Consider the following 25580-nt stretch of genomic DNA (forward strand, 5'->3'; position numbering starts at 1 on the left):
AATAATAGAAATACACCCCCACCTTGTCCCTCCCCTACCCCCTCCCTTTAAGATAAACTGTGTAATGTGTGTAGTAATACATTTCAAATACATCCCCACCTTGTCCCTCCTCTACTCCCTCCCTTTAAGATAAACTGTGTAGTGTGTGTAGTAATACATTTCAAATAAATTACAACTCAATCTATGACTTCTACATGTGAATTTTATAAGGAAATATGAGTGCCAAGTCATCAGGATAAGCTTGGAGTTGAAAAAAACTTACTCTGCTTGATTCCAGTCCTATTCCAGTGGAATTCCAGTGGAATGCTGTGGATTCCACTGGAATGACTCTATTCCTGCAGGATTCCCCTGGAATTCCACTGGAATGATCCCATTCCTGCAGGATTCCTGCAGGAATAGGTGGGGCACTGTAAAGTACTGGGCATTGATGCCAACTTGCTTGGAGCAGGTTCTGTGGGTGTTGTGGCAGAAATTGGTTGGTTGGGGAGCATGGCTGGTGGTAATTCATCTGACAACATCCCCATATGTGAGGACCCATCATCAAGGTGAATTGCATGAAATATTGCATTGAGATTTGTGTCTTCCTCTTCCGCCACCAGCCCATCATTTACCAGATCCTCTTCCTCATCTTGAGAGTCTGGAGCAAGGAGAAAGGAAGGGAAGACTTCTGTATTCCAGTAATCCAGCAACTTCTGGACAAACAGTGAGTCTTGGTTCTCAATTAGCCATTTTTTGTATGCCTCAGCCTCACTGAAGTAATTGACACAAGTTAATTTCCCAATACCATCCTTATTCATCTTAGGATCACCTCCAAGAAGAAAGCAAACCTATCATGACTGGGAGTGAGGTTCTGTAGATCGGATATCAAAAGAATTGATGTACAATAATAGCAACCACACAAATAAAGCCAAAGGTAGCACCCTGCACATGACCATGCAGGGGGCTGTTCCTATTAAATACAAGCTTATGAATCTAGCAGTTTAAAGCTCTCGAACCGTTCGCCAGGAGACAGGCCATCTGTGTAGTGAATAATTAATAAAATGGTTTGGCTCAGAAAAATAGCAAGAAACATACAGAGATTAGAATCCTATTTTTTAAGAAACCATCGATGGCATTGATGTTCTTGTTTGTGAAGAGTATGGGAGGACTTGATGGATAGTGTTCTTTCACTGATCTAACATTGGGTTTGAAACCAAGAAGGCGTACCAATTCAGGGTTGTTTGCCATTCTGTTTTCATTGCCTTTTGGATTGCTCTCAAATAGTGTCGATGTCATGTTGAATATCAAAGCTGCATTGTTTTGTGCATGCAGAAGCATGTTGGAGTGACCAGATGACATGCTTGCCATGAAGTGAGAACAGGGTGGTGTGTTAGCCATTGAATGGTTAACATTAGTGTTTGGAAGTTAGGTTAGTTAACTGGAAAATAACCGAGACCAGACTGGACCTAACCGCAAAAAGACTGGACCATGGTTAGTGGTTATTCAATTCTGGAAATGAAATAACCGGTTATTTTGCAGTCAACTAACCGTTAAAAAACCGGTTATAACCGGTTATAACTGGCCCTGATATACCCCTTCAAAACGCACCTAGGAACGTGAAAAACGCTTAAAATTTGACTGAGTTATTGAAAATATCGTCCAAAATAGTAGATTTTCAAGAGTATTATCATAAAATTGTCAATTCTTCACCGAATTTAGCGTTCTTGAGCTCATTCTAAAGCTACGATGCATGGCAATAATGTTTACTGAAAGGAATATGAGAAATATATGCCATTTAAATTGATTTTCTATTTTTTCGGTCCTAACTGGTTAGTAACTGCAACTAATTGGTTTTAGTCAGTTATCTTTGGTCCAGTTAGGTTATTTTGGGTCTGGGAACGAACCCTAACCGGTCTCAGTCTCGGTTAGAGCCCCTGGGCACCCAATAACCTAACCTAACCTAACCGGACTTTCAAACACTAGTTAACATCAGTGAATGCAGTGCATACAAGCTCTTGGAACTGTTCATGCTTCTCCATGTACTCATGGAATTTCAGAGGAATGCAAGCATATAGCTCCATGGTTTGTCCAGAAGCAATTGAATTGGAATCCAGATACCAATCCTAGTTATTCCACTTAAAGGGAGGACGAGGATCCACAAAGAAAACAAGTGTGCAAAAACTTTCCCTAATTTAGTAATTTCCTCATCATGCACAGAGAGATCACTGGAAGGATTAGATGAGGTTGAAACTTTCCCTTGTCCTTGGGGGGGTTTGCAGTACAAAGAAGCAAGTTCCTGGCAAAGTTCTAAATTTTCTGCTTTGACAGAATTGAGCACTGCATGTGCATCCTGCAGAGCCTTGATGGAAAAAGAAAAAATGAGCCATAAAGTATAGTATTAATCAGACACAATCCTAACCTTGAGAAGTGACTTCGCATCCAGGCCCAGTATACTTTCCTGGACAAAGTCGACATTGGAGACACCACCAAAGCCTAGAGAACTTTCAGATCCAGACCTAGAGACAGAGCCAAGCTGTGAAGACATTGAGGTCAACAAGAAGCCACAAAATGGAGAAAAGTTATGAAGCAAGGATGTGGGTTTGCCATGATCTGGGCTGCTGCTTTATATTCTTGACCATCCTAGGGATTCAGGTGGTGGTGGCTGGCCAATGTATAAATTACTGCAGCCTTTAGCCATCTCTGAATCAGCTCATGCAAAGTGAAAAAATGGAAATACAAAAGAACTCAGAGCATCGGGAGAGAAACATACTCAATTATCACATAATACACTGTGCTTACATCATTGCTTAATTACCAAGCCTGCCTTAATGACCAAGGGATATAAACCAACTGGCAATTTAAATTTAAATTGGGAATCAGAGTTGAATCCTGGCTCTGTGGGCACTATTAAAGTTTAAATTTGTATTTGAAACACATGAACTCAATGGAAAAGGATACATAATAGCAATCTGAAATCCATGTGGCACACTGAGCGTCGAGCATGGAAGAATCTTCTCTTTTGGAAGATATCAGAAAGAAATTTCTACAAAAGGAAACTTTGAATTCTTCTTTCTGCATACAAGATATTTGACCCATACACATTCAAAATTGCATGTCTCACTACAAAAACAGTTTTGGTGGAAAGCTAAAGGTCAAACCTACCTAGCACAGCCAAAATTTAAGTGAATGGTGTGAGTTAATGTAGAAGGATAACTCTGTATGCATTCCCACATGGTCTCCCCAAAAGATTATGAAGGATTGTGGATATGAGTGCATACCCTGCTATACTATGGGTTTCTGAGCTTCAGAACCCATACACCTATAAAATATTCTGACCCTCATAGAGGGTACAGGTTTCTGTGGGGTGAGGGCATAGGTGTCAAGCATTCACTCTGAACTTCTTGCATAGCTGAAGCCAAGAGGGAAGGAGGAGGCAAGAATGGGTGGATCTGGGATCAACACCCATGAGTGAGCAATGAGCAGTTACAAGATACTCAGCTGGCCCAACATGATTATGCATACTGTAGGAAGTACAGATATACAAAGCACTACATGTAGTGCAAGAGGATGGCAAGACTGCTGACAAGATGGTGGTTCAAGACAAAAGATCAATATATTATATAAGATATCCAAATCTAGCTATATACCATTGTTTGACTATGGCCTCTGGGCATTCCCTTCCAATCCTATATCACAATAGGTCATCATGAAGACACTCTGGGGTTACCTGTGCTGATCACTATGCAGCACAGCTACTAAGTATAACTTCTATCAACACTGTAGCATAGTTTCCAAGGAATGGGCCTCTTTAAAAACATTTGTACAATATATTGTATGTACCAGAACTTCCTGGAATCAATTCCCCAAATCAACCCTGTGACTAAGTGACAATGATTTCATCCACAACCATAGGTCTTGATCAATTGTGTCAAACACCACATACTCATCTGGGTACTCTGATCCATAATCCATTGCTAGAAGGGACCCTTGAAGAATGGACTCCACTGAGATGAATACTGAAAGTGAGTGATGGCAAGACCAAAGACTGGTAAAACAAAGGTCAGTATCTCTTTGATGATTTTGCAGGCCAGTTGGAAGATCCAGAGGTAGAATTAGTGCAATGTGGTACTCCTTCTCAAAAACTGTGAGCCCAAAGATGAGAAGTAAGCAAGCAAAAATATAACTGCTCTCATCAACCTTGACTATGACACAGTCATATCGTGGTTTGCCATGAAACTTTGGGTTGACTCAAAGAAGATTGGTTCCAACAAGCCAATCAACTGTTGATTCAAAGCTAATCTGGAGTAATTGAAAAGGCAATATCTGTTGAGAGGGTGTTGTAAAAGTTCAGAACCAGATTCAAACTATGTCTTACCTCATCATTAATTCCAAATCTCACAGTCCTTTGGAAATATTTTGTGAAAAAAAGTCCAAGCTTGTGAAAATCCTTGAACACAATATCTGCACTATGCTGGTGCTCAAGATCTGAAAATTAAATTTGTGTGCATGGGGAACCAAGGGAGACATGGTCTGATCCAATGACTTTGCATGTTGCCACATCATCAGAAGATGAGCTTGATGAATTTTCATGAGATAGATCAAGATAGTCAATGTCCTCCCATATCACAGTTGCAACCAAGTCAGCATGATCAAATTTGAGGATCTATAAAGAGTTATTCATTTCTTGATATAGTTCATATCCAGTATAAATTAAATACCTGAGATGCAACATTTTTGAAGTTGGTGCGAAATTTGTAGGTGTTCTTGAAGGCACCATGGCATTTTTCATTTGGCTTGGTATTGTAATTTTGTGTTACCCCTTTTCATTGAATATCATCAAACATATGCTTGTGTGTATGTGCTTTTGGAAACAACCAAGATTTATCAGGATTGAATTCCATATATTTCTAAAGAAAATTTATCTTAGAATGAGAATGCTTATAGATCCCATACATACCTGAACTTCTTCAAAAACCAAAAGTTCTTGCCTACCATTTTGAATGGTGCTCTCCATATGAACCGTGAGTGATGTATACATGTCAAGTTCAAGATAACTTTGCATGAGCTTGAGAAGCTGGTATCCACAAGGACATCCATCCTTAGTAAAGACCTACTTACCTTTGACATATCTTCATATTTACTTCCATCTGCAAATTCCCCTGTCTTGATAATTGAACTCAAATGATTTAAATCACTCCATGGAGGAATCAAGTTAACCCTGTCAATGTCAAACAATCAGAATCACATTCATTGAGGGCAAGGAGAACATACTGGGTATCAATCAACTTCAAGACCTTCCAAGGTCCTCAGCTATGCTTTTGACCTCTTCCCAAATGTGGTCTGAAAATAAACCACCATGATAGGCATGAAGGTGGTCCCAAGAAATGGCCTGGTGAATATCTACCCAATGTTCTGGATGCGAGGTAATGATGAACCTAATGTTGTTTGGAAGGTCACAGTCGATTGGAGCAATGTAGGACAGGATCTCAACGACGCTCCTAGCCGCATCTTTCAACTCGTCTAGGGCATCAATGAGAATGACGACTACATCGCGTGACTTAGAGAGTTCTCGGATCGGGTCTAACAGAAGAGAGGTGACTTGCTCGTCCGGCGTCGCAGGATACCCGTTCTTCAGGGCCATCTCAAGCACGCGAGCCGCTGGCGGAGATATGGCAAGCTGCTGCGCGAGAGTGGATTATTTTATTTGGATCGATTGTATCGGGAATGTTTCGAGAGATGAAGAACTGAGCAGAGACGGGAGTGTGGATCTTCCGGAGATTCTCAACAATGGTGGCAGAAAGCGTGGATTTGCCACTGCCTGGGATACCCGTGACCCAGAAGATAAGCTCAGCATTGGAAGGCTGCTGGAATAGCCATTTCTCTATATCTGCAAGGACTTTAACACGAGTGTCTTGGGCGCAAAGACTCTTGCCCTGATTTGTATGTTCGTAGTTTGCAGCAATATGGCTGGCGAGCTTCTCTTTGATGAACGTCTAAATGGCATCAATAAGTGGCATTCTTGATCTGCAACAAATAACTAGAAGCTAAGGTACGTTACGACGTTCAATCTCCTGATTTACCCAAACTCTCGTGACGGCTGCTGCCTGGAAGGAACCAACTGAAATCACTGTCATCCACTGGCAGGTGTCGTCGTACCAAGAATGTTTCTTTCGCTTTCGTCAATTTTGACTTCCAGTCCTCCAAATCATCCGCGGACAGTGACTTTACCAACTGCCCAAGTTCAAAATCAATGGCTGGCAAATAGAAAGATAAATGTACAACACGCTCCTTTGCCCATCGGCAAACATCATTCACCGCCACGCTAACTATGCGTAAGCATTATCAAAATCAGGGAAGATTCAATGAAACCCACCAAATCTTGTTGAGATCCCCCTTTAGTACCGACAGGTCCTCACCAACAACCCCAACAAGTGTGCTGATGTACTCAATCGCTTCCTGCGCAAATTCATATACTTTCTTTTGAATAAGCGGGATATTCTAGTTGAATGTGTCAGTGGGACGGAATGAGCCTGACAAAATGGCGCACGATACCAAGCTCAACCAGATTGAGCAATGCTTTAACGAGAGTTCTCGCGGGCATAGGGCTGTCGGGTATGAACCCTTGAGCGCATCGAGAGTCTTTGATTTCAACGACCGATCGATCGTTTCCGCAAGTTTTAACCAGTTGGAGTCTGCGTGAGCAGCACCCCATTCACGGAGCTGAGCGATAGCGTCGCCGTCAATGTTCCAAGCTTCCCACTTGGGCGTAGGATTCGTCTGCGTGGTGCGATGGGCTGTGAGTCGATATCTCAAATTCAAAACGGATAATCGCACCCCAGTCTTCTTGTCTTTATCTGGTTTAGACTGTGCATCCGCTGTACCTGTGCCTGTTCATGGATCGTTGGAGGCTTTTGTGCTGGAAACACTCACTGATCGCAGCTACGCCCCTTCCCTCCGACGAATCTCCACCATTATCGGTAGGCGAGATTGTGATCTCTGGCGACCTCGCTGGATATAGGTTTCGCTATCAGTCCTTGCAGGCAATCGAGACGAAGATGCTTACCAACGCCCGCATCACCTCCCGTTTTCGACGACTCCCCTTCAGCCGAAAGATTGGGCGCTGCGGTTCTGGAAGGCTGTGGTGGAGTGAACTTTGCTTTGATGTTGTTGATTTCGTTCTTCAGCTTGGAACGCCAGTTGGGCTTTCGCTGGACTGTCCCTTCTGAGGGGCCTTGCATGGTGGTGGGAAGCAACGTGTAAGTAGGTGGAAGTTGGATGTAAGCAGTAGGCGCCCGGATACGTGAGTGTAAGCAGTAGGCGCCAAGATATGGTCACAGTGCTGTGAACGTGGCTACACGCTTTCAGTTTCGCCTCATTACACTAGGCAGCTTCGTCGTACGAGACAGCCAAGATATCGATATTGATGAAGCACAGAGCGTGACCAGGTTTTAGTGAAACCGTCAAAAGATTCTGAACTTCAACGACAAGACACTCCATAACGCAACACATAACATAACACATACGAACATAGGATACATCGGTGCATCTTTTGGATAAACATAACCACTCCAAGCGTCGGAGAGCATGCCGACGAAACCGCTGAGGGACCCCGCTCCAAACGCCCCCACGGAATGCTCAGAGCTTCCCAAGCGAAGCAGCAGTCGTACTCTGCCCAGCAGCCTTAGCGCGCTTCCTAAGCATCTGGGTAGACTTATTGCCACGAAGTCCACCACCCCACACACGGCGCTGCTCCTCATACTTGTCAGAGCTATCCACCAAACCCCATCAACACCCTCACATAAAAAAAGACAACAACAAAAAACTCACAAGTTAGCCTTGGCAGCGCTAACAAGCGTAGCGAGCTCCCTCTGATCCTCGCTCTTCACTTCCTGAAGAGCGACAACGGCAGCCGTCTTCTTGTGCACGACGGTTCCGAGACGGGCTTTACCCTTCACGATGACATAGGGGACGCCCATCTTGCGGCACAGGGCGGGGAGGAAGACGACGAGCTCGATGGGGTCGACGTCGTGTGCGATGACGACGAGGGCGGCTTTCTTGGCTTCGATAAGGGCGACGATGTGGTTGAGGCCGTATTTGACGAAGAGGGGTTTCTTGGAGTCCTGTTCATAATAATGTCAGAGGTTTAGTAACGAATGAAAGGGATGAACGGAACCTTGGCATCCTTCTCCTTCTCCTCGGCAGCAGAGGCAGCAGCAGCAGTCAAACGGGCCTTCTTCTCCTGCTTCGACTCGGGGCGATACTTGTTCAACAGCTTGAACAACTGCGTAGCGGTGTTCTTGTCCAGTGTGTGCGAGAACTGGGCAATGGCGGGTGGGACTTTGAGACGTTGGTGCAGGATGACCTTTTGCCTTTGGAGGCGGACGTATTCGGGCCATTTGACGAAACGGGTGAGGTCGGTTTGGGGTCGGATGTCCTGGCCTGGGCCGAAGGTGAGTTTTAGAGCAACAAGAGAGACGACTACACGATAACGTACCGATACCAAAGTTCTTGGCATTCGCCTCGAACAAAGGGTTCTTCTTCGCCTTGGTGGTCTTGCTCGCACCAAAGGGGGCCGCGGCGGGTTTTTTGCCAGTTCCGGATTTGGCTTTGGGCTGGTCATTGAGACGAAGTGAGCAATTATCCCTTTATTCAAGACGATCGCGCTTCGGAGCTCTAATGTCGTGCATACTCGTAGGAGTACGCACGACCCAGCAAAAGTAGGCTTCATAGCACAATGGCTCAGCCGAGAACGAGTCTCAATTACTTTCGGTGCAGTTCTATAAGAGATGTTTGTTAGGGCACACAGACGTCATCCACTCCAAAAACTCACCATCCATCCCAAGTTCTCAGTCATCCAACACAAAACATGCGATGGAGAACTACTGCTGGTCGAACTCCTCCGCGCGAGGGTCTCACGTACCATTTTAATCTTGTTTTTCTTGAGGAGGGTGCAAAGTGGTGTCTTGTGGATGGGAGAGATTTGTTTCGATTTAAACTCCGATCGGTGATAGCCGAAGATAATTTTGCGGTACTGGCACTCCTTGGGCACTCCTTACAAGTTGTATCTACCAACATCTCGTCAGTTACGGAGTTCGATTAGTCTCGCACCCGAAAGCGCTTATATGGGTATGACACTTTAAATAAAGACGCTCTTCCAACCATCTTTGTTAATATATCGGTCATTATACGTGCCTGTCATCGCAAACCCACTGCTATGGACTTACGCGCGAAAGCTGGGTTCGACTCCCAGACAGAGAGGAGCGGTGTCCCTTTGAGAATCTTTTTTTTTACCAACTTGTGCATTTGGGCTTAGTTTCAAATAACGTTCAGCGTTCGACCTGCATCTTGGGGCCCCAGCGCGCCCGCTTGGGTAGGTGTGTTGCTAATCAGATTGTGGGTTTTTTTTCTCTAAAGAGTACTCTGCGGACGTACATTAGCAGCAGTACACTATCTGGGACTGGATTTCATAAAAAATGCAGGAGTATGTGACATATCCAAAGTATGCGTAAGTTTTTTCTTTTTGAACAGGAAGTTCCACAATGCCCTGATTCTTTTTTCCAAAAAAAGTTCCGCCTTAGGCCTAGCTAGCACCTCTAAATCCCCATCCCATAATCGACCTCACCGAGAACCCGAGGATCGTCGTCCCATCTGTGAGATACCAAGCACGATGTTAGTAACCCTAATCTATTTCTACGAAGTTCTTTGTTAGTATATCGGTTAGTACACGCGCCTGTCATGACCGTATGATTGCTCGCGCGAAAGCTGGGTTCGACTCCCAGACAGAGAGTTTGATTATCTTATTTCATTCTTTTTTCCAACTCGCATGTACCCAGAACATGATGGCCAACCTGCCTCCGGACCTGCTCTACCTCAGACAAATAATTAAATTTAAAAGAATCAACCTAGTGAGTGCGTCGAAAGGACCATATTGATGATCCTAATTTACTTATTTTAATGTTCTCTGTTATTATATTGGTTAGTACATATGCCTGTCATCACATATGCTTTTTGAAATGATCGTACGAAAGCTGGGTTTGACCCCCAGACAAAGAATTTGATGCATTTCTTGGTGGTACTGTTTTTGCCAACTCGTGTGTTCCCAAAACATCATCGCTACCTGCCTCCGGACCTGCTCTAAGCACCTCAGATAAAATATTTATTTGAACAATTTAATTTGAAAGCACCACATTCGTGATCTTATACCAGTTAGTAAGTTACACACGCCTGTCATGACATTCAACATCTTAAGCTTGGAAATGATCGCGCGAAGGCTGGGTTCGACTCCCAGACAGAGAGTTAGCCTACGCATATGGATTTTTTCTCTTTACCGACTCGCGTGTGGCGATGGGAGGAGGGAGAAATTTGTTTGGATTTGAGCTCCGATCAGTGGTAGCCGAAGATATTGTTGGCTCTCCTTACAAGTTGTATCCGACCAACATCTCGTCAGTTACGGAGTTTGATCAGCCTCGCACCCGAAAGCGCTTATGTATGTATGACACTTTAAATTAAGACGCTCTTCCAACCATCTTTGTTAATATATCGGTCATTATACGCACCTGTCATGGCAAACCCAGGGCTAGGGACTTGCTGTGTACCTTTTGAGAATTGATTTTTTTTTACCAACTTGTGCATTCGGGCTTAGTTTCTAATCGCATATATGGCTGACACTTTATATTAATTATAAGACCCTCTTTCAACGATCTCTGTTAATATATCGGTCATTTGGTCGCCGTTACGAGCATTAGCTGGGTTCGACTCCTAGACAGAGACTTCACATTCAGGGATACCTTGTGAAGATTGATTTTTTCTTTCATTATGCATTGGGGTTCATTTTTAAATAATGTTCGACCTGCATCTTGATTCCCCAACGCGGGCGCTGTTGGAATTCCAAGCGCATCACGTTCGAGGAAACAATGATGCATTGCTCCGTAGTTATTCCTCCATCATCACATTGATCATTTTGTGCTGCATGTGATGATATTTATTTCAAACTAGACTACGTATTTAGGTAGCTAATTACAATACGAAGACCTCGCGCGTTTGCGAGGGTCCCTTTTCAACCCGAGTGCTCACGACGACCTGAGCATTTCAACACGTGCTTGGGTATGTTGGAATAATACCCTAGTGTGCGGTCAGCTATTTCACGGACTTCGTAGATAGATCGAGAATACTTAATTACTAAGCCCGAGGACATCACCGAGGTGATTTCTCACACACCTAGTATCCTGTAGTATATTCTAGTATTTACATTCTGTAGTATATAAGGGCAACGAAATTGCCCTCTATAATAATCATTTATTCTTCGAACTTACCGCGCTATATATACTCTCAACAGGGTAGGTGTGTTGCTGATCAAATTTTGGGGTTTCTTTTTTTGTACAGAGTACCCTGCGGACGTACATTAGCAGCAGTGAGCTGGGAGTATGAGACATATCCAAAGTATCCGCAAGTTTCTTTTTTTGAAGTTTTGGAAACAAGAAGTTCGACAAATGCCCTGATACTTTTTTTCAAAAGTTCCGCCGCAGGCCTAGCACCTCTAAACCCCCATCCCATAATTGACCTCACCAAAAACCCGAGGATCGTCGTCCCATCTGTGAGATACCAAGCACGACGTTAGTGACCCTAATCTACGTTTGTGAAATTCTTTGTTAGTATATCTCCGAGTCTTTGTTAGTATATCGGTTAGTACACGCGCCTGTCATCCATTCACATCACATATCGTATGATCGCGCGAAAGCTGGGTTCGACTCAAGTTCGACTCCCAGACAGAGAGTTATGTATAGTAACGGCTTCTCTTGTTTTTGCCAGTTGACTCAGGACCTGTTTTGTCTAACCTCAAATAAGACCATTACGGAGTAAAATTTGTAAAATCAACTTCAACATCTCAGCCCTACAAATTCCCACCCCCAGTTCCCCGCTGAAAAAGAACACAGGCCCAATATATGCTAGATCCAATTCAGCACCCGAAAGCGCCTACGTGTGGCCCTTCAAATCAAGACCCTCTTTCAACCATCTCTATTGGTATATAGATTAGGATACGCCTCTGTGATGACGTCGTCGTAGGGCGAAAGCTGGCCAGACAGAGAGATGTTGCCTCCCAATTTTATATATATCATGATTCATGAGTCCCCCAAACATAATCGGATGTTAAACGCGCCCCATCAGTGATCCTAATCTGCTTATTTATAGTTCTTTGTTAGTATATCGGTTAGTACACGCGCCTGTCATCTGGCATCTTACTCCGGTTGAGCGCGCGAAAGCTGGGTTCGACTCCCAGACAGAGAGATTATTTGCAACATTTGGTGTCTTTTTTTCTTTGCCAACTCACATGCTAATGATTCCTGCCTCGAGACCTGCTCTCCATCAAAGAAATACTTATACATACTTGGAAGAATTTATCTAACAGGTTAAAATTTGTCAAATCAGACTCAACATCTCAGCCCTACAAAACCCCACCCCCAGTTCTTCGCTGAAAGAACACAGGCCCATTATCCGCCAGCTTATACTGAAGCGCCGCACTATGAGAAATTAACTTGACACTACCACCACCAACTGGAGTAGAAGGTCCCAGATGCAATGCAACCTGCCAGTTGAACCATCAGAACGACTACTTACTGTACCACACAGAAACAGAAAACGGCTCCGCTGACAGCCCCACGCCGTCCTCTAGCAAGAGGCCACGTCCATTATCCATATGATATGTACACATTTGCAGCAGGTGCCAAAACAAGTCGTCAGGATCCCCAGGCGTAACGACGTGATAGCGGATGATCATAGTCGCTTTACAAGAGCCTCTTTCAACGATCTGCGTTAATATATCGGTCATTATACGCGCCTGTCATGGCGGTTGGAAGCCGTTACGCGCGAAAGCTGGGTTCGACTCCCACACAGAGAGTCAGTCAAAATTTAAAATTAAAGGAAGACTCGCGGCGTGTTGATGATGGCTTAATTTTGACGGTCTTTGTTTTTGCCAACTCGCGTGTACCCAAAATATGATGCATGATGCATTGATGGCTAACCTGCCTCCGGCTACTCTACCGCAGATAAATAATTAAATTTGAAAGAATCAACCTAGTGAGTGCGTCGAAAGCACCACATTGGTGATCCCAATCTCCTTATTTTAATGTTCTCTGTTATTATATCGGTTAGTACACGCGCCTGTCTTGCGCCTGTCATCACATATATGCTTTTCGAAATGATCATACGAAAGCCGGGTTTGACTCCCAGACAGAGAATTCGATGCCTTTCTGGGTGATACTGTTTTTGCCAACTCGCGTGTTCCCAAAACATCATCGCTACCCGCCTCCAGACCTGCTCCAAGTACCTCGGATAAATAATTTAATTTGAAAGAATCAACCTATAACTTAGCTAGTGTGTAGAAAGCACCACGTTTGTGACCCTAATCTACTTCTCTGAAGTTCTTTGTTAGTATATCGGTTAGTACACGCGCCTGTCATAACTTGAACTGATGCTCTGCACATTGTTTGATCGCGCGAAAGCTGGGTTCGACTCCCAGACAGAGAGTGAGCATTTACCCGAGTAGTATATTTTCTCTTTTTTTTGCCGACTCGCGTGTTAATGGTGGCTTCCTGCCTCAGGACCTGCTCTGCATCAAAGAAATACTTAAATTTGAAAGTATTAACCTAACAAGTTAAAAATTGTCAAATCAACCTCAACATCTCAGCCTTACAAAACCCCACCCCCAGTTCCCCGCTGAAAAAATACAGGCCCATTATCCGCCAGCTTATATTGAAGCGCCGCACTACGAGGAATCAACTTGACACCACCACCAACTGGAGTAGAAGGTCCCAGATGCAAGGCAACCTGCCAGTTGAATCATCAGTACGACTACCACCAGGAACACGACATCAGAGGAAACACCCACGAACCTCTCCGCTGACAGCCCCACTCCGTCCACTACCAAGAGGCCTTACGTCCAAATGATATGTGCACATTTGCAGCAGGTGTCGAAACAAATCGTCAGGATCCCCAGGCGTAACGACGTGATGGCGGATGATCAGAGTAGCTTTGGCCTATGCATCGTCCATTCTCAGCCTGAGTGGATCAAGCGAAAATAACAGGACGTACCTTCAAACATGCACACCGTAACGCACGCGCAAACCTACTAACATCAAGCAACGAGAACCCTATCCACTCCAAAGTCGCTATATCGTCCAGGATAACCAGCTTCGCGTCCCCGTGGTCCGGTTTGTGTAATGCGGTTTGCAAGAGATCGAAGAGGGGACGTAGTGTCGGTGGTGAATGTAGATCTGCCGTCTCTCGAGGAGCCGGGGCACGAAAATCCGGTTGGACGTGCTTCATAACATCTATGAATTCCAGCGATCCATTCGTTATCTGGTGCGAGATGTTGAGGTTCTGTCGCACAGTCAATCACTCAACAAGGTCATACAAAAGACATCGGATGGATACGAACAAGCTTGGACGCAACCGCTTTCCACTTTGTCAGGTCCTCTGAAACGGACAACACGATCGTTTTTGTTGGTCCATTTGTTTCTTTGACGTGCGATATTAGGCTTCGGTGGAGGAGAAAGTCTGCTGGAGCGGCTAGTTCGTCTGTTATCAGGAGGAGGATGCCTTTGGGTAGGTTGAATGGAGCTAACATTGGTGGTCGTTGTGAGCCTGTGAGGTCAAATTAAATCAATAGAAATTCGAGGATGGTGTTTGCCATCGATGGCTCGACCAAACAACTTGAAGATTCCTCCGCTCATTTCTTGCTCATTTCGCTCACTTTTAGAGCTGGCCAAAGGCGTTGCCTTCCCGCCCCTTCCCGTATATAGTCACATCTTCCTATGTAATATGATCGTCAATTTGTTTGCACATACCCTGAGGCTCTGGCAGAACTAGTAAACAAAACCACAAAGCAGAGCATTTTTATATCTGATTTCGTGCGGACTTCACGATTCGAATGGGAGAGTCAAGAGGCCTTTAGAGGCATCTCGTCCAACAAGTCACCTAATGGTAAGCTACTACTAGCGACCGGTACAAAACTAAATTGTCTTCTAACATATCGTAACAAAATGAGACTATATCTTCCTGACGCAAATTAATAAGGCTAACCTTCGCAGATGACCACTGCAGGAGCACATCCTTAACCCTCACATCCAAACAAATGCGACACATTTCACAAATTAAACCATCCTCCAGCACAGAAAACGCCATTTGAATAGCGTCCGTTGGGAATTCTATGACGTTGAGCCAGACCTCATTCAAAAAAATGACTTACGTACCGGGCCTAACCGACCACAGCAGAGGCGCAGCTACCATCATCCACCCGTCCGAGACTTTCTTCTGCTCTGCGTATCCACACACCCTAATGGGTTGGTGGGCGTCTGGAGGCTGCATGAGGAGACGTTTAAGGAGCTCCGTTCGTTGCATTTGGAGATTCATAAGACGCCTCAGATATATCGGCCCCATGCGCTTGGAATTATCATCTGTGATATCGCGTAACGACCAGGAAAGAAGATGTGCCGACGTGCTCGTTGCAAGATCATCAAGGCCATGGTGTGCAGCGAGAGAATATAGCACCAATGGGTTCTCCGACGCATGCGACAGAAGGAGGGCGTGGATATGCGTTGAAGGCAGAATATGCGCCTTCGGGATAACACCGTGCGTCGTCATCCGATCTATCGCCTTTTCCAGGTCGTTGAGCGCTGGTGAACGACCCCCGCACGGCACGTCGTACAAGACGCACAGGATGGTGCTCAGAACGTCCGCATTGTCTGGGATGTCGATCACTCCATTAAAGTGACTGTGAACTCTCATTTGCGCAAAAAAAGCGGTGCTAGAGACACTCGCCAATTCGTCTGAGTTGATGTAGAACAGAACAGAGTCCATCGACCGAAAGACGACATCAGAATCGGAGCGTCTGTGAGCGCCGAGATAAAATGTCGAAGAAACCAGGAGGTTTGGGTCGGAGATGTTCGACCTTGACCTTGAAGGGGAGGAAATAGACTTAGGGAGCCTTAGGGATTGTCTTACGAGGAAAATTATCAATTGACATACCATTGATTTGCAGGAGTCGAAGAGTCGTAGTCTAGGGAATGGGGAATGGAGCGCTGACAGTTGTATTTAGGGTTCATAACAGAACCACCATCAAGGAGACACCGACATGCAAGGCCTAGGCCAAAAACGTTCGCCTAGGCCAAGGCAAATCAATTTGTCCACGCCAGATTATAGACTCTTGAGTCGACTAGCTTGCGGCTGTATCGGAGGACACCTCGAAAAACGATGTAAAACGCGCCTGAAGGAAACAAAAGGGTCTTTCTTTTGTTCAACTATTTACATGTACCGTTGCGGCGGCAGCGAACTTTTCTGTGGAGCCTTTGGTAGGCGTCGGTTTCGTCGTCATGAGTGGATACACCCGGTTCGGCACGTGGAGTAGTAAGTCGGCTTGGCATCTTCGACCTGACTGGTGACGGATCCAAAATGTGAATTATGCAGCATACGCAGGACAGTAGATAAGACAAACCTCTCTCTCGATTGCGAGTGTGAGCTCGGTTGCTTTCCGTGCATTAGCTGACAGCTATGTACCTGCAGAATTGTAGACCGTTGACAAGACTTCCTTTGTCCGCCATTGTTTACACAAAACAGCTAGAGAAACCCTTGACGAACCCCGCCTTTATGACGTGGGGCGGCGCGCCAAGTTGAAGTGGCAGCCCCCTGTGTTTCTGCCACCGTGGACCGAGTGGCGCATAGGCCTAAAACGGTTGTTTGGGGTCCAAACAGGGACGCTCGAAAGAAATTTCGAAGTGGTCTGCGATTATGCAGTTAGCTGGAAAACGTTCCACGTTGGTGAGCAACTTGAAGATGGTGGTGCGAAATCAAGGCGTTGTTGTGTGCCATTATTTGCGCCATGTTGACTTACCAAACTCTTCTTTTCACACCAGGACATGGCGGAAAAGGTTAACAGAGCAATAGGTACGTGTCACACGATGCAGTCATCATTCACGAGGTTTATTCCACTACTTGCCCAACAGCAGTCTTCCCTTTCGACTTTGTGCGGTTTAGTAGCCCTGAGTGAGCGCTAAGCATTGCCACGCATTGCTGTAACCGTGATCCAAGTCATCCCCTTGATCAAGCACATCCGACTGACAGTGTCACCGTTCGTTCTCATACTCAAGTGGGGTACACGCCGCGCGGGGTGGAAAAGCACGGGCAAAGCTCAACTTTTAGAGCTGCCAAGCGTTCCGGGTGTCAGCGAGGTCCTAGCAGACACCGAGCCGCCGAAATCTATATGCTTTGGTGAGAAGCCAAGTCTCTCTATTTTCTTATCGAGAAGGGCCGCGGAGTTCAAACAACACAAACCAAGGGACGACGGACGATAATAATTTTATCCGCACTCATTTCACACTACTGATAAGAAAAAAATACAGGAACTACATTCACATCTCGCTGCGACAGACTTGTGACAGAGGATGGATTCCATGGCCAGGAACTCTTTCATTGATATTCGGGTCGATGCTCACTCACACTTGGTGTCACACACGGCCGCTTTCTTCAGCTTTTCGCTTACAAGCTGACAGCACTGACGTTTGTTAAAGCAGGTTAGCTGAAGAACTGATCGTAGAAATCAAGTTTCCCGATCTGACTTTCCAATAAAGATGGAAGGCAGGTCTATGTTCCGTTTACGTACGATGCAATGGCAACTTCCAAGAACTTCCGCGGTCCTCGCACGCCGTCTCTTTGTCAGACCCTCGGCAAATAAAAGGTCCCCATTTTTGTCAACTTTCTGCCCAACGTTTGGTGCAACCGCAGTATGTACGTCTCCGAGGACCGATAGCGCTCAAATGTTTCCCAGTGTCAGGTTCTACGCCTCTTCTCCCCGTTCATTCAAGGCGACATTTGTGCTTCGTTTGGAATATAATACGCCGTTCCCAAGCACACCGATACCTCGCTACAGCAGAGGAATGGCAGAGTCCGAAATGAAATTATGATTGGAATACGCCAAAGGCCCCCGAAGATATGCGATAACGAAATCAAGTTACGCAAGGTGAGCTTTCCAATCTGGCTCATGCTTCCAGGAACATGTTCCTTTCCCCTGTCCATTCGGGCATTCGGGGAAGGATCCTGGTGAATCGAACTTTTTTTTTTTTCCATCACAAACCAAGAATTATCTGACCGTGGAACACCTTCGACAGATGACCAGGAGAATGAAAAGGTCCGGCAGCGTGCTTTTTCAATTTTCATGGCCCGAAGCGTTCCAACAAATGAAATGTGTACCATTCCTGCAAGGAGCCGTTCACTATGGGACGAAACTCGAGAACGAATGAGTGTGGCGTCCGTTTCACTAAACGTTGCCTTGTAAATGAGTTTGCGAGACTTCATTCATGTTACCTTTTTGGAAAATAAATATTTGAACCTGTCAGACACATAAAACAGATTATACCCTCGGCAGAACTGATTGTCAAGAATATGTCAAGGGAAGTGTTCTATGAGTCCGAAATGTGAGATAAGTGGGCGTTGACAAACTTACGACAGTTAATGAAAAAAATCTAAGGCGCGAGTACAGCTGCTGGGCGCAAGAATTGAGCAAGTAAACGACCTCTTTATGAATGAACGGAAATTGATTTTGGACGGCCACAGCACGTCTCCGCATCCACGTGGGGTGGGGTAGGTTGGCGTTCCTAAATTTAGCGTTCAACGATCCGTTTTTGGAAATTCTCCAATATATTTTTGTTGATGTCATACGTTCGTCAGAGATGATGGCGTTCTGAAACCCTATAAGATCTGCAGGACGGGGTTGTTAATATCCCACAAAATGAGTACAAACACAACCAACCCTAGCGACACTCAGGCGCCCACAAGCCCTCGAACAGGAGGCTCAGGATTGCATGTCGGAGATAAGATCAAGTAGGTCACTTAACTTTACGTAGCGGCATTTGTCAATTCTGAATATCTTCAATAGAGGTGCCATTGAAATCGTGCATGGTTGTAGCTTTAAAATTTATCCCTCTGAACGAGTGATTAACTCAATAATTCGTCAATTTAGGAGCAGGCGACAATCTTCGTGGATCCGCCCTTGGTGCGATTGATCAAATGGGGCGAGGTGGGGTTACGAAGAACGAAGAGATTTCTCGGAAAGGAAGAGAGGAATTCGAACGCGGTATGGGGCGCTGGAAGGGTGGGTATCCCATAAAGTTGGGAATTTCACCCCTGAAATTGCAGGACAAGGTCATCAAACTGGTGCAGGCGTTTATGGGCAGGCTGCAACCCAGGATACGGCTGTCCCGTATGGAGCACAGGGAGCACCCTCTCCATACGGACCCCAGGGCGCTGCTTCGCAATACGGACCTCAGGGCGCTACCTCGCCATATGGTCCACAGGACGCTGCCTCGCAATACGGACACCAGGGCGCGACCCCTCCATATGGTCCTCAGGGCGCTCCCGCTCCGTCCTACGGTGGGCAGGGCACAGCTTACGGTTATGGTAAGCAATTACTTTGATCCAGCGAAGCTCTCTCACTTGTAAATAGGACAAGGAAGAGCTGGTGACGTGAAAGCTGGTGAGAAGGAAAGATGATCTTGTTCGAAGACGGTCAGCTAACGCACAAGTAGGTGGACAACAAGATACATCGTACCCTCCCAACCGATTGAACGACACTTCATACACGGGTGGTCAGCGTTACGATGCACCTACTGGCTTGGGTAGTCAGCCCCAAGAGGCCGGAGTGGGAAGTAACTACCCTGCGACGCCTGGCAAATCTGGAAGTGGAGCCCAAGACGTTTAGTAGATTGGATTTTGAAAATTACGAGCGAGTCCTGTTGTATGTGACTAGTCTGTTCAATGCAAAGTGATTTCTCTGTTGTTGAAAAATCCGGCAACAATGTGGCCGATAGCCGACTTCGATACACAGCCACCAAAAACTTATTGTGCTGGCGTGGTAATACTCCGAAGTTCACGTCGAGGCTGGTCAGCCTACCCTCCTCCACCTTTTCAAGAGCCTGGCTAGGGTATCAGTAACGTCAAGGCCAAGTCTTTTGTCGTAGAATGTCGACGTCGTTGCTTGGACGTTTGCCTGCTCATCGGCTCGTGCTCCGCGCCACACGCCTAAATCGTGTTCGTCTTTCATCCACCACCCCGCCAGCACCATCGAGTTTCAGGAGATCGCTTGTAGCGTTGGCGGCGGCCGTCGGCATAGCTGCTACAGCAGGCACACTCGGTGCTATGTTCCCCCCGCCACCCATCGCCATCCTATTTCCGAGGGCAGCGCCAGGACCGCCGGCAGATCCTTTTTCTCCAGAATCAATAGCGTTCACCGAAGATCTCGAAGCTAAGCTTCAAGCTTTGCCGTTGCTGCAGAAGCTCAGGTCGATGCCCGACGCCGATGAGTGGTATGAGACTCGGCCATATCAAGCCTTCCCCGAAGAGAGGCGTGTAAATAATTTGACCGCAGGTGCCTTGCGGGGACCGGGGAAATTGGCGTTATACCCTCTGATTCGGGCGAAGAAGGATGAGAGTGAGAGCGTAGTTTTTTTACATTTGGGGAGGGGTGTTTGCGGCCATGATGGGATTGTCCATGGAGGGCTGTTGGCTACACTTTTGGACGAAACTTTGGCTCGGACTGTGAGTTAAATCTGTTGCTAAGAAATATGATCTTAGATGCTGATGCTTTTGCAGGCTATTAGTAATCTTCCTGAGAAAGTTGGTGTCACTGCGAACCTCTCATTAAATTACCGTGCGCCGACTATGGCTGATCAGGTAAACTATCTCATTGTCGAGAAGGACGCAGTTTGACCTTCTTGTCAGTTTGTCGTCATAAAGACATCCCTTCAAGAAGTGAAGGGACGCAAAGCGACCGTTACAGGACGGGTTGAGGACTTGGACGGAACTCTCCTCGTAGAAGCAACGTAAGTCCTCGTCTTTTGCGAACATATGGAACTTTAACATCTTCTATAGTGCCATATTTGTTCAACCGCTCTATGCAAAGCTTCTTCATAGTGCGCAATTGAAGAAAGCGATGGGAGAACCCCCTAAGTCGGATGAACCTGTACTTTTGGCGGATGGGCAGGACCTGAACCCCAAGCATAAACACCGTTGAGAATGAGTGCTTTTCCTTTTGCTCAGAAGCTGCTTAGCGACATTTAGATATTAGATTAAACCTATAACCAACTAATTAATATCCAATCTACGTTCCGCAGTCAAACATTGACTGTGCCTTTTTCGACATGGTTGAATCTTGAATCCCATGCCCCCAATTTCTGGTTCATTGAAAATCCGATACGGATCCAGGTTAATCTAATCTCATCACCTAGCTAACCGCAAATACGTGGTGGAACCAGTGCATGACACGACAGATATGATGTTATTGGGCGACCCGGAAAGAAAAGTCTACCATTCGCGAAAAACGCAGTTCTGTCCGTATCACTTAAGTTGCTAAGAAACACTTACCTCGTGCCACTCAAACACGACTCCTGGCAGATAAATGCGTGCCACGCGTCTCCCAACTCATTTCATGTTTCGGTGCTGTAGAACCAAAGTAAAACTCCACGCAACTGGAGTCGTATCCCTTGCTAAGTTTCTACGATTTGGTTGCGAGCTACGCTAACACACTTGCGACTAGTATTTCGGAACCTTTGATCCGGACATACAATTTTTGTGCGTCTATCGATCATTGGACTCTCTTGATAGCGTCGCCCTTAAGATGAGTTTTTTTAGAAAACCAACTTTCTTCATTTTTTTTTGACGACCCACGTTTATATCGGCCTCACTTCGGTCCTGCTGACATTCGTGAGTCTGATGAGCTATATCATTCACTGGGAAGACATTAATGTGTTACAGCATTCAGGCAAGTTCTCTTTCCTTCAATACTGGAGGGTACGTTCCGTCCCTGCACTCGGCATTCCGCGCGAACCATTGGAATCTCAAACCTTTTCTCCGTCCGCGCGTTCGCAAGTCATGGGCTTCTTTTCGTGGTCTGATGAAGACTTGATGGTAGATCGAGTTTTCTTGCATGAGGTCGCTTATTCTATGCATCGAAAGAGCTACCAAACCATGATTCCGATCCGATCTCGCCAACGTATCAGAGTCATTCATCGGAATTGACACGCAGCACTCGTCTCGTACCATTGTTCTGGGGGGCATGTCCAGCCGTCTCCTTTTGGAACATTCTTCGTTTCGTGATTGTAAAAATTCCGCTTGACCCTCACCGCGACACCTGGCTTGGTTGCCTTCCATAACCAGGCTATAAACTGCGACGTTTCGGAGCACCTCCAATGTTTCGATCGTCGCAGCCTCAATGCGGCTGAAGGCACCGTACCTGCGGGTCCGACGGATATCTGGGAAACGTGGGTGCTGTGGAACTCTGAAGGCCGAAATGTACCTCGATTGGATATCGACAAGGAGGTGGGCAATTCCTGTGGAGAGCCTCATAACTCCTCACAATTATATCGACTCCTTGGCGCGCGAAAACTGCTGCTGGACAGGTGGACACGCAACCCCCTTGGAGAGAAGAGGTCGCACTTTCTGCTCATTTGTTCACGTCGCATTGTTCGATTTCCCGGTCCGGAAATACCCCACTCCAAGGATTTAAAATGCCAACCTGAAAAGTCCGGATGTGTCCGATTTTCCAATTCTAGTGTCACGTTGATCATACCACCGACTTTATCGATGACTAAAATTCAGAAGAACTTCATGATGGATGTACATGTAAGAAGATGAATATTCTACTTTGGGAAGAGAAACATCAAAATGTAATTTGTCTGTTCTTCATCTGAGTCCGCGATTTGTACGACGTTCCTGAACAGCAGTGGGGCATGTGGGATATTTATCCATTTGAGGACGGCACGTTCTCCTTTGACCCTTCATTCCACAACCGCTAATGTGAAGCATCAGGCTGTCGGCTTTCTCAGAAAGCATCTTGCTCCGACCGAGACGTTGTCCATAGGTCGGTATGAGTACATAAGACGTAGAGGGACGTCAGCCTTAATCGGTAGTGTCAGTAACACCAGCACTCCACTCCACTCCATACTCGCGAACGTAAAGATGTCGGTTCGTCGTCGTACATTTTCATTTTCGGATACGTGCTAATGTTACTCTCCTTCTTCCATATCAGATTTATTTGGCAATACCTAGTCCCTCAACGTGGTGTGTGTGGGTGTCTGGAGGGTTTCAATCGATGCCATGTTTTGCTGATACACTGCCGGCCTTTAGATAATACCACCCGAACCGCGGAGTGCACAGACACTCTGAAAGCTCTACGAAGCAGCAAAATTGTTCAAATTAAGGTATTCTGGTGACATTTCAACTCGAAATACGTTGACTACAGCTTATCGAAGTTGTGTAGTGCGCAGTGCTGTCAGCCGTTGTTGTTTGCCTTGCCGACTTGACATTGAGCCCGTCGACTGTCACAAGATCGGTAAAAAGAAAACAAAATTCTGGAGCGGACCCTTTCACAGACACCCCAGCGTCAATCTGAGTACTAGTTCAAGATCTCGCCCCGGAACTGTGTGCAGCTTCTGCTCGCCCTGACAGACCGAGATGATATATACCATTTCGCGAAGGATTGCTGTGAGATGAAAGGAGCGAGTCATGCATCGTCGCCGAACCCTTTAATTTTCTTTTAGCCCTCGTTTTCCTGAGGTATAAAAACCCCCCCGCCCTTGTCGAAACGACGAAGTTCTCAATCCACCATATACTAGCCGCTAAAATAATTCGAGCCATGTCTCCCAGTCCAGTCGAACAACAAGAATCGGAACAGGTACTGTCTTGTATCCCACATTTTTCGGACGCTAATGGATTGCTCAGAGAAATGACAAGAATGGTTCTCAAACTTCGTTGCCGTTGTCAAAAGTACCCAGGAGGACACCTATGGCTTGTCAGTTCTGCAGAGGTCTTGCACTTTCCACTCATATCCCGACGCAACTAATTTTCATAAAGGGCGGAAACTAAAATGCGATGGAAATCGGCCATCGTGCTCCAACTGCGATCGCCGTTCCCTTGCGTGCCAATATACCCCCGTGTATGTGATTTCATTTTTTTTGTCATTGTCCAAAACCAACCCACGATTTTCAGTTCTGCTCAGCGTTAGATTTTGCGGAGTGAGATTTCGGATGACCTGGCTCGCAGAGATTTTCAATTCCTATCGCCTATATGTACATATGTACCCATATGTTTCTATGCGTAGATTTTCATTACTTTCCCTGCACTTTCTCTCATAATGTATCCCATAAATGTAGATCTTGCATCATAGCGGCCAAGCTGGGTCCCACCGGCGAGGTCCCACTGCGCCAATGATGATCGTGATGATCGATCGATTTAAGGTTTTACGTCGAATAATCATACCCAGTGACACTGGTGACAGACTTGAGCTGACGGGCGTATTTAGGAAAGAATTTACCAACAAACCATATGCATCACCGTTAATGTTACATACATAGGAAAGTCAAGAAGGTGACATCCGCCAAACAATGATAGCACCTAGCTAGCAAATTTCGTCGGCGTTGAACGTTGACCCTCGAAGGGATTTGCTTCGCCACAAGTCTGGAACAAATCCCTACAATGCCAAAAAATTGCACAATAATTTATAGCCACTGGGTCAATCCACATTAATAATATTGTGGTTCGTGCAGAGTAACACATTGGTCAAAATCTAGAAAAGAAATCGGAAATTGGACTTTTCTGGCATGGAAACGGTTCAATACTGCCATAGAGTCAAATTAAGGGTAAGTTTAAGAGTAAAATGGGTGGTGGTGGTATGTTAACAACGCCTGTAATAAGTGGACGATGCAGGACAGCCGGTCCGACATTTAATTATCTCTATAGGACTATCGGCAGCAGCCAGCGACGCAGAGTGTATCAATTCTCACTTGACAGAAAATAGTCTAGCTCTACATATCATATTAATCAGAGCTTCAATGAACGATAACTGAAGGATTGACCGGCTACAATTCATACACCTAATCACCTCTTTCTCTGTGGGAAGACTTCGATTTTCAAATTATTCCTCACACAACTCTTGAAAATTTAACTTTGTCTGGCGCAGATGCAATAATACATGGACGTTGTCAAAAAATACATTCGTCTTAGGGTAATTGGACAACCCGTCGAGACCGGAAGCAGAACGGTATCGTTAACGTCCTTATCTCCGCTTCGGCACGGAGTGTCGTTGGTCCTTATTCGCTGAGTGTTTCAAGGAAATCCAGGTTTTTGGCGCGACCAAACGGGGCTGGGTAAGGAGGGGAACTATCCCTTTGAAAACCATGAGGTTAAGGGAAATTACACGACCTGGAGAATCATACTAATTTTACCCTGAGCTGCCGATACTAGGCTATTTCCTTACTTGAATGTGTTTACCAGAATTGGAGATAATCATTAACTTGCAATCAGTGGGGCTGTGTTTTTATTCATAAACTCCGCAATTGAATTCGGTCCGTCGCTATACATGCTTGAGCAAGGTGTCAGGATCGTTTGAGATGACGGACCGTCAATGGGCAGGTGAGCCTGGTGTGAACTAACCTCTCAAACTCTGAATAAGACTTCCTTGGAAGCTCTCGACTTAACGCCTTGATTTCCGAGTTCCGGGAAGACAGCACTGCCGAATGACCTTCTGAACTGTCCGCAGGGGGTGCTGTCATTGGTTCGCA

The 25580-nt window shown here is 45.8% G+C and overlaps 8 protein-coding genes across 8 annotated transcripts; 3 read left to right on the plus strand and 5 right to left on the minus strand.

Annotated features, from left to right (window-relative positions):
• Window positions 1–972: 972 nt before the first annotated feature.
• LACBIDRAFT_304042 (uncharacterized protein) lies at window positions 973–1347 on the minus strand (the record flags this gene model as incomplete). Its single annotated transcript, XM_001884587.1, has 2 exons — window positions 973–1017; window positions 1075–1347. 2 exons carry the CDS (start codon window positions 1345–1347, stop codon window positions 973–975), a joined length of 318 nt encoding a protein of 105 aa, XP_001884622.1.
• Window positions 1348–9480: 8133 nt separating this feature from the next.
• On the plus strand, window positions 9481–10588 carry LACBIDRAFT_330293 (uncharacterized protein; the record flags this gene model as incomplete). The annotated part of the gene is made up of 7 exons (XM_001884496.1): window positions 9481–9484; window positions 9558–9648; window positions 9689–9695; window positions 9813–9884; window positions 10161–10188; window positions 10250–10465; window positions 10554–10588. 7 exons carry the CDS (start codon window positions 9481–9483, stop codon window positions 10586–10588), a joined length of 453 nt encoding a protein of 150 aa, XP_001884531.1.
• A 204-nt stretch (window positions 10589–10792) lies between these two features.
• LACBIDRAFT_330294 (uncharacterized protein) lies at window positions 10793–12805 on the minus strand (the record flags this gene model as incomplete). The annotated part of the gene is made up of 9 exons (XM_001884588.1): window positions 10793–10944; window positions 11053–11100; window positions 11197–11204; window positions 11228–11261; window positions 11292–11295; window positions 11380–11570; window positions 12308–12332; window positions 12365–12378; window positions 12595–12805. The coding sequence occupies 9 exons, from the start codon at window positions 12803–12805 to the stop codon at window positions 10793–10795; spliced, it is 687 nt and encodes a 228-aa protein (XP_001884623.1).
• An 860-nt stretch (window positions 12806–13665) lies between these two features.
• LACBIDRAFT_304047 (uncharacterized protein) lies at window positions 13666–14602 on the minus strand (the record flags this gene model as incomplete). The annotated part of the gene is made up of 4 exons (XM_001884589.1): window positions 13666–13803; window positions 13869–14012; window positions 14068–14355; window positions 14414–14602. The coding sequence occupies 4 exons, from the start codon at window positions 14600–14602 to the stop codon at window positions 13666–13668; spliced, it is 759 nt and encodes a 252-aa protein (XP_001884624.1).
• Window positions 14603–14987: 385 nt separating this feature from the next.
• LACBIDRAFT_304048 (uncharacterized protein) lies at window positions 14988–16005 on the minus strand (the record flags this gene model as incomplete). The annotated part of the gene is made up of 3 exons (XM_001884590.1): window positions 14988–14999; window positions 15058–15182; window positions 15228–16005. 3 exons carry the CDS (start codon window positions 16003–16005, stop codon window positions 14988–14990), a joined length of 915 nt encoding a protein of 304 aa, XP_001884625.1.
• Window positions 16006–19986: 3981 nt separating this feature from the next.
• On the plus strand, window positions 19987–21037 carry LACBIDRAFT_304049 (uncharacterized protein; the record flags this gene model as incomplete). The annotated part of the gene is made up of 4 exons (XM_001884497.1): window positions 19987–20562; window positions 20617–20697; window positions 20746–20846; window positions 20896–21037. The coding sequence occupies 4 exons, from the start codon at window positions 19987–19989 to the stop codon at window positions 21035–21037; spliced, it is 900 nt and encodes a 299-aa protein (XP_001884532.1).
• A 743-nt stretch (window positions 21038–21780) lies between these two features.
• LACBIDRAFT_304050 (uncharacterized protein) lies at window positions 21781–22368 on the minus strand (the record flags this gene model as incomplete). Its single annotated transcript, XM_001884591.1, has 1 exon — window positions 21781–22368. One exon carries the CDS (start codon window positions 22366–22368, stop codon window positions 21781–21783), a length of 588 nt encoding a protein of 195 aa, XP_001884626.1.
• Window positions 22369–23656: 1288 nt separating this feature from the next.
• Window positions 23657–24025, plus strand: LACBIDRAFT_304051 (uncharacterized protein; the record flags this gene model as incomplete). The annotated part of the gene is made up of 4 exons (XM_001884498.1): window positions 23657–23695; window positions 23743–23827; window positions 23875–23956; window positions 24010–24025. 4 exons carry the CDS (start codon window positions 23657–23659, stop codon window positions 24023–24025), a joined length of 222 nt encoding a protein of 73 aa, XP_001884533.1.
• Between the last annotated feature and the right edge of the window lie 1555 nt (window positions 24026–25580).

This window comes from Laccaria bicolor, genomic scaffold (genome assembly GCF_000143565.1).
Source record: "Laccaria bicolor S238N-H82 LACBIscaffold_26 genomic scaffold, whole genome shotgun sequence".
Classification (NCBI taxonomy): Eukaryota; Fungi; Basidiomycota; class Agaricomycetes; order Agaricales; family Hydnangiaceae; genus Laccaria; species Laccaria bicolor.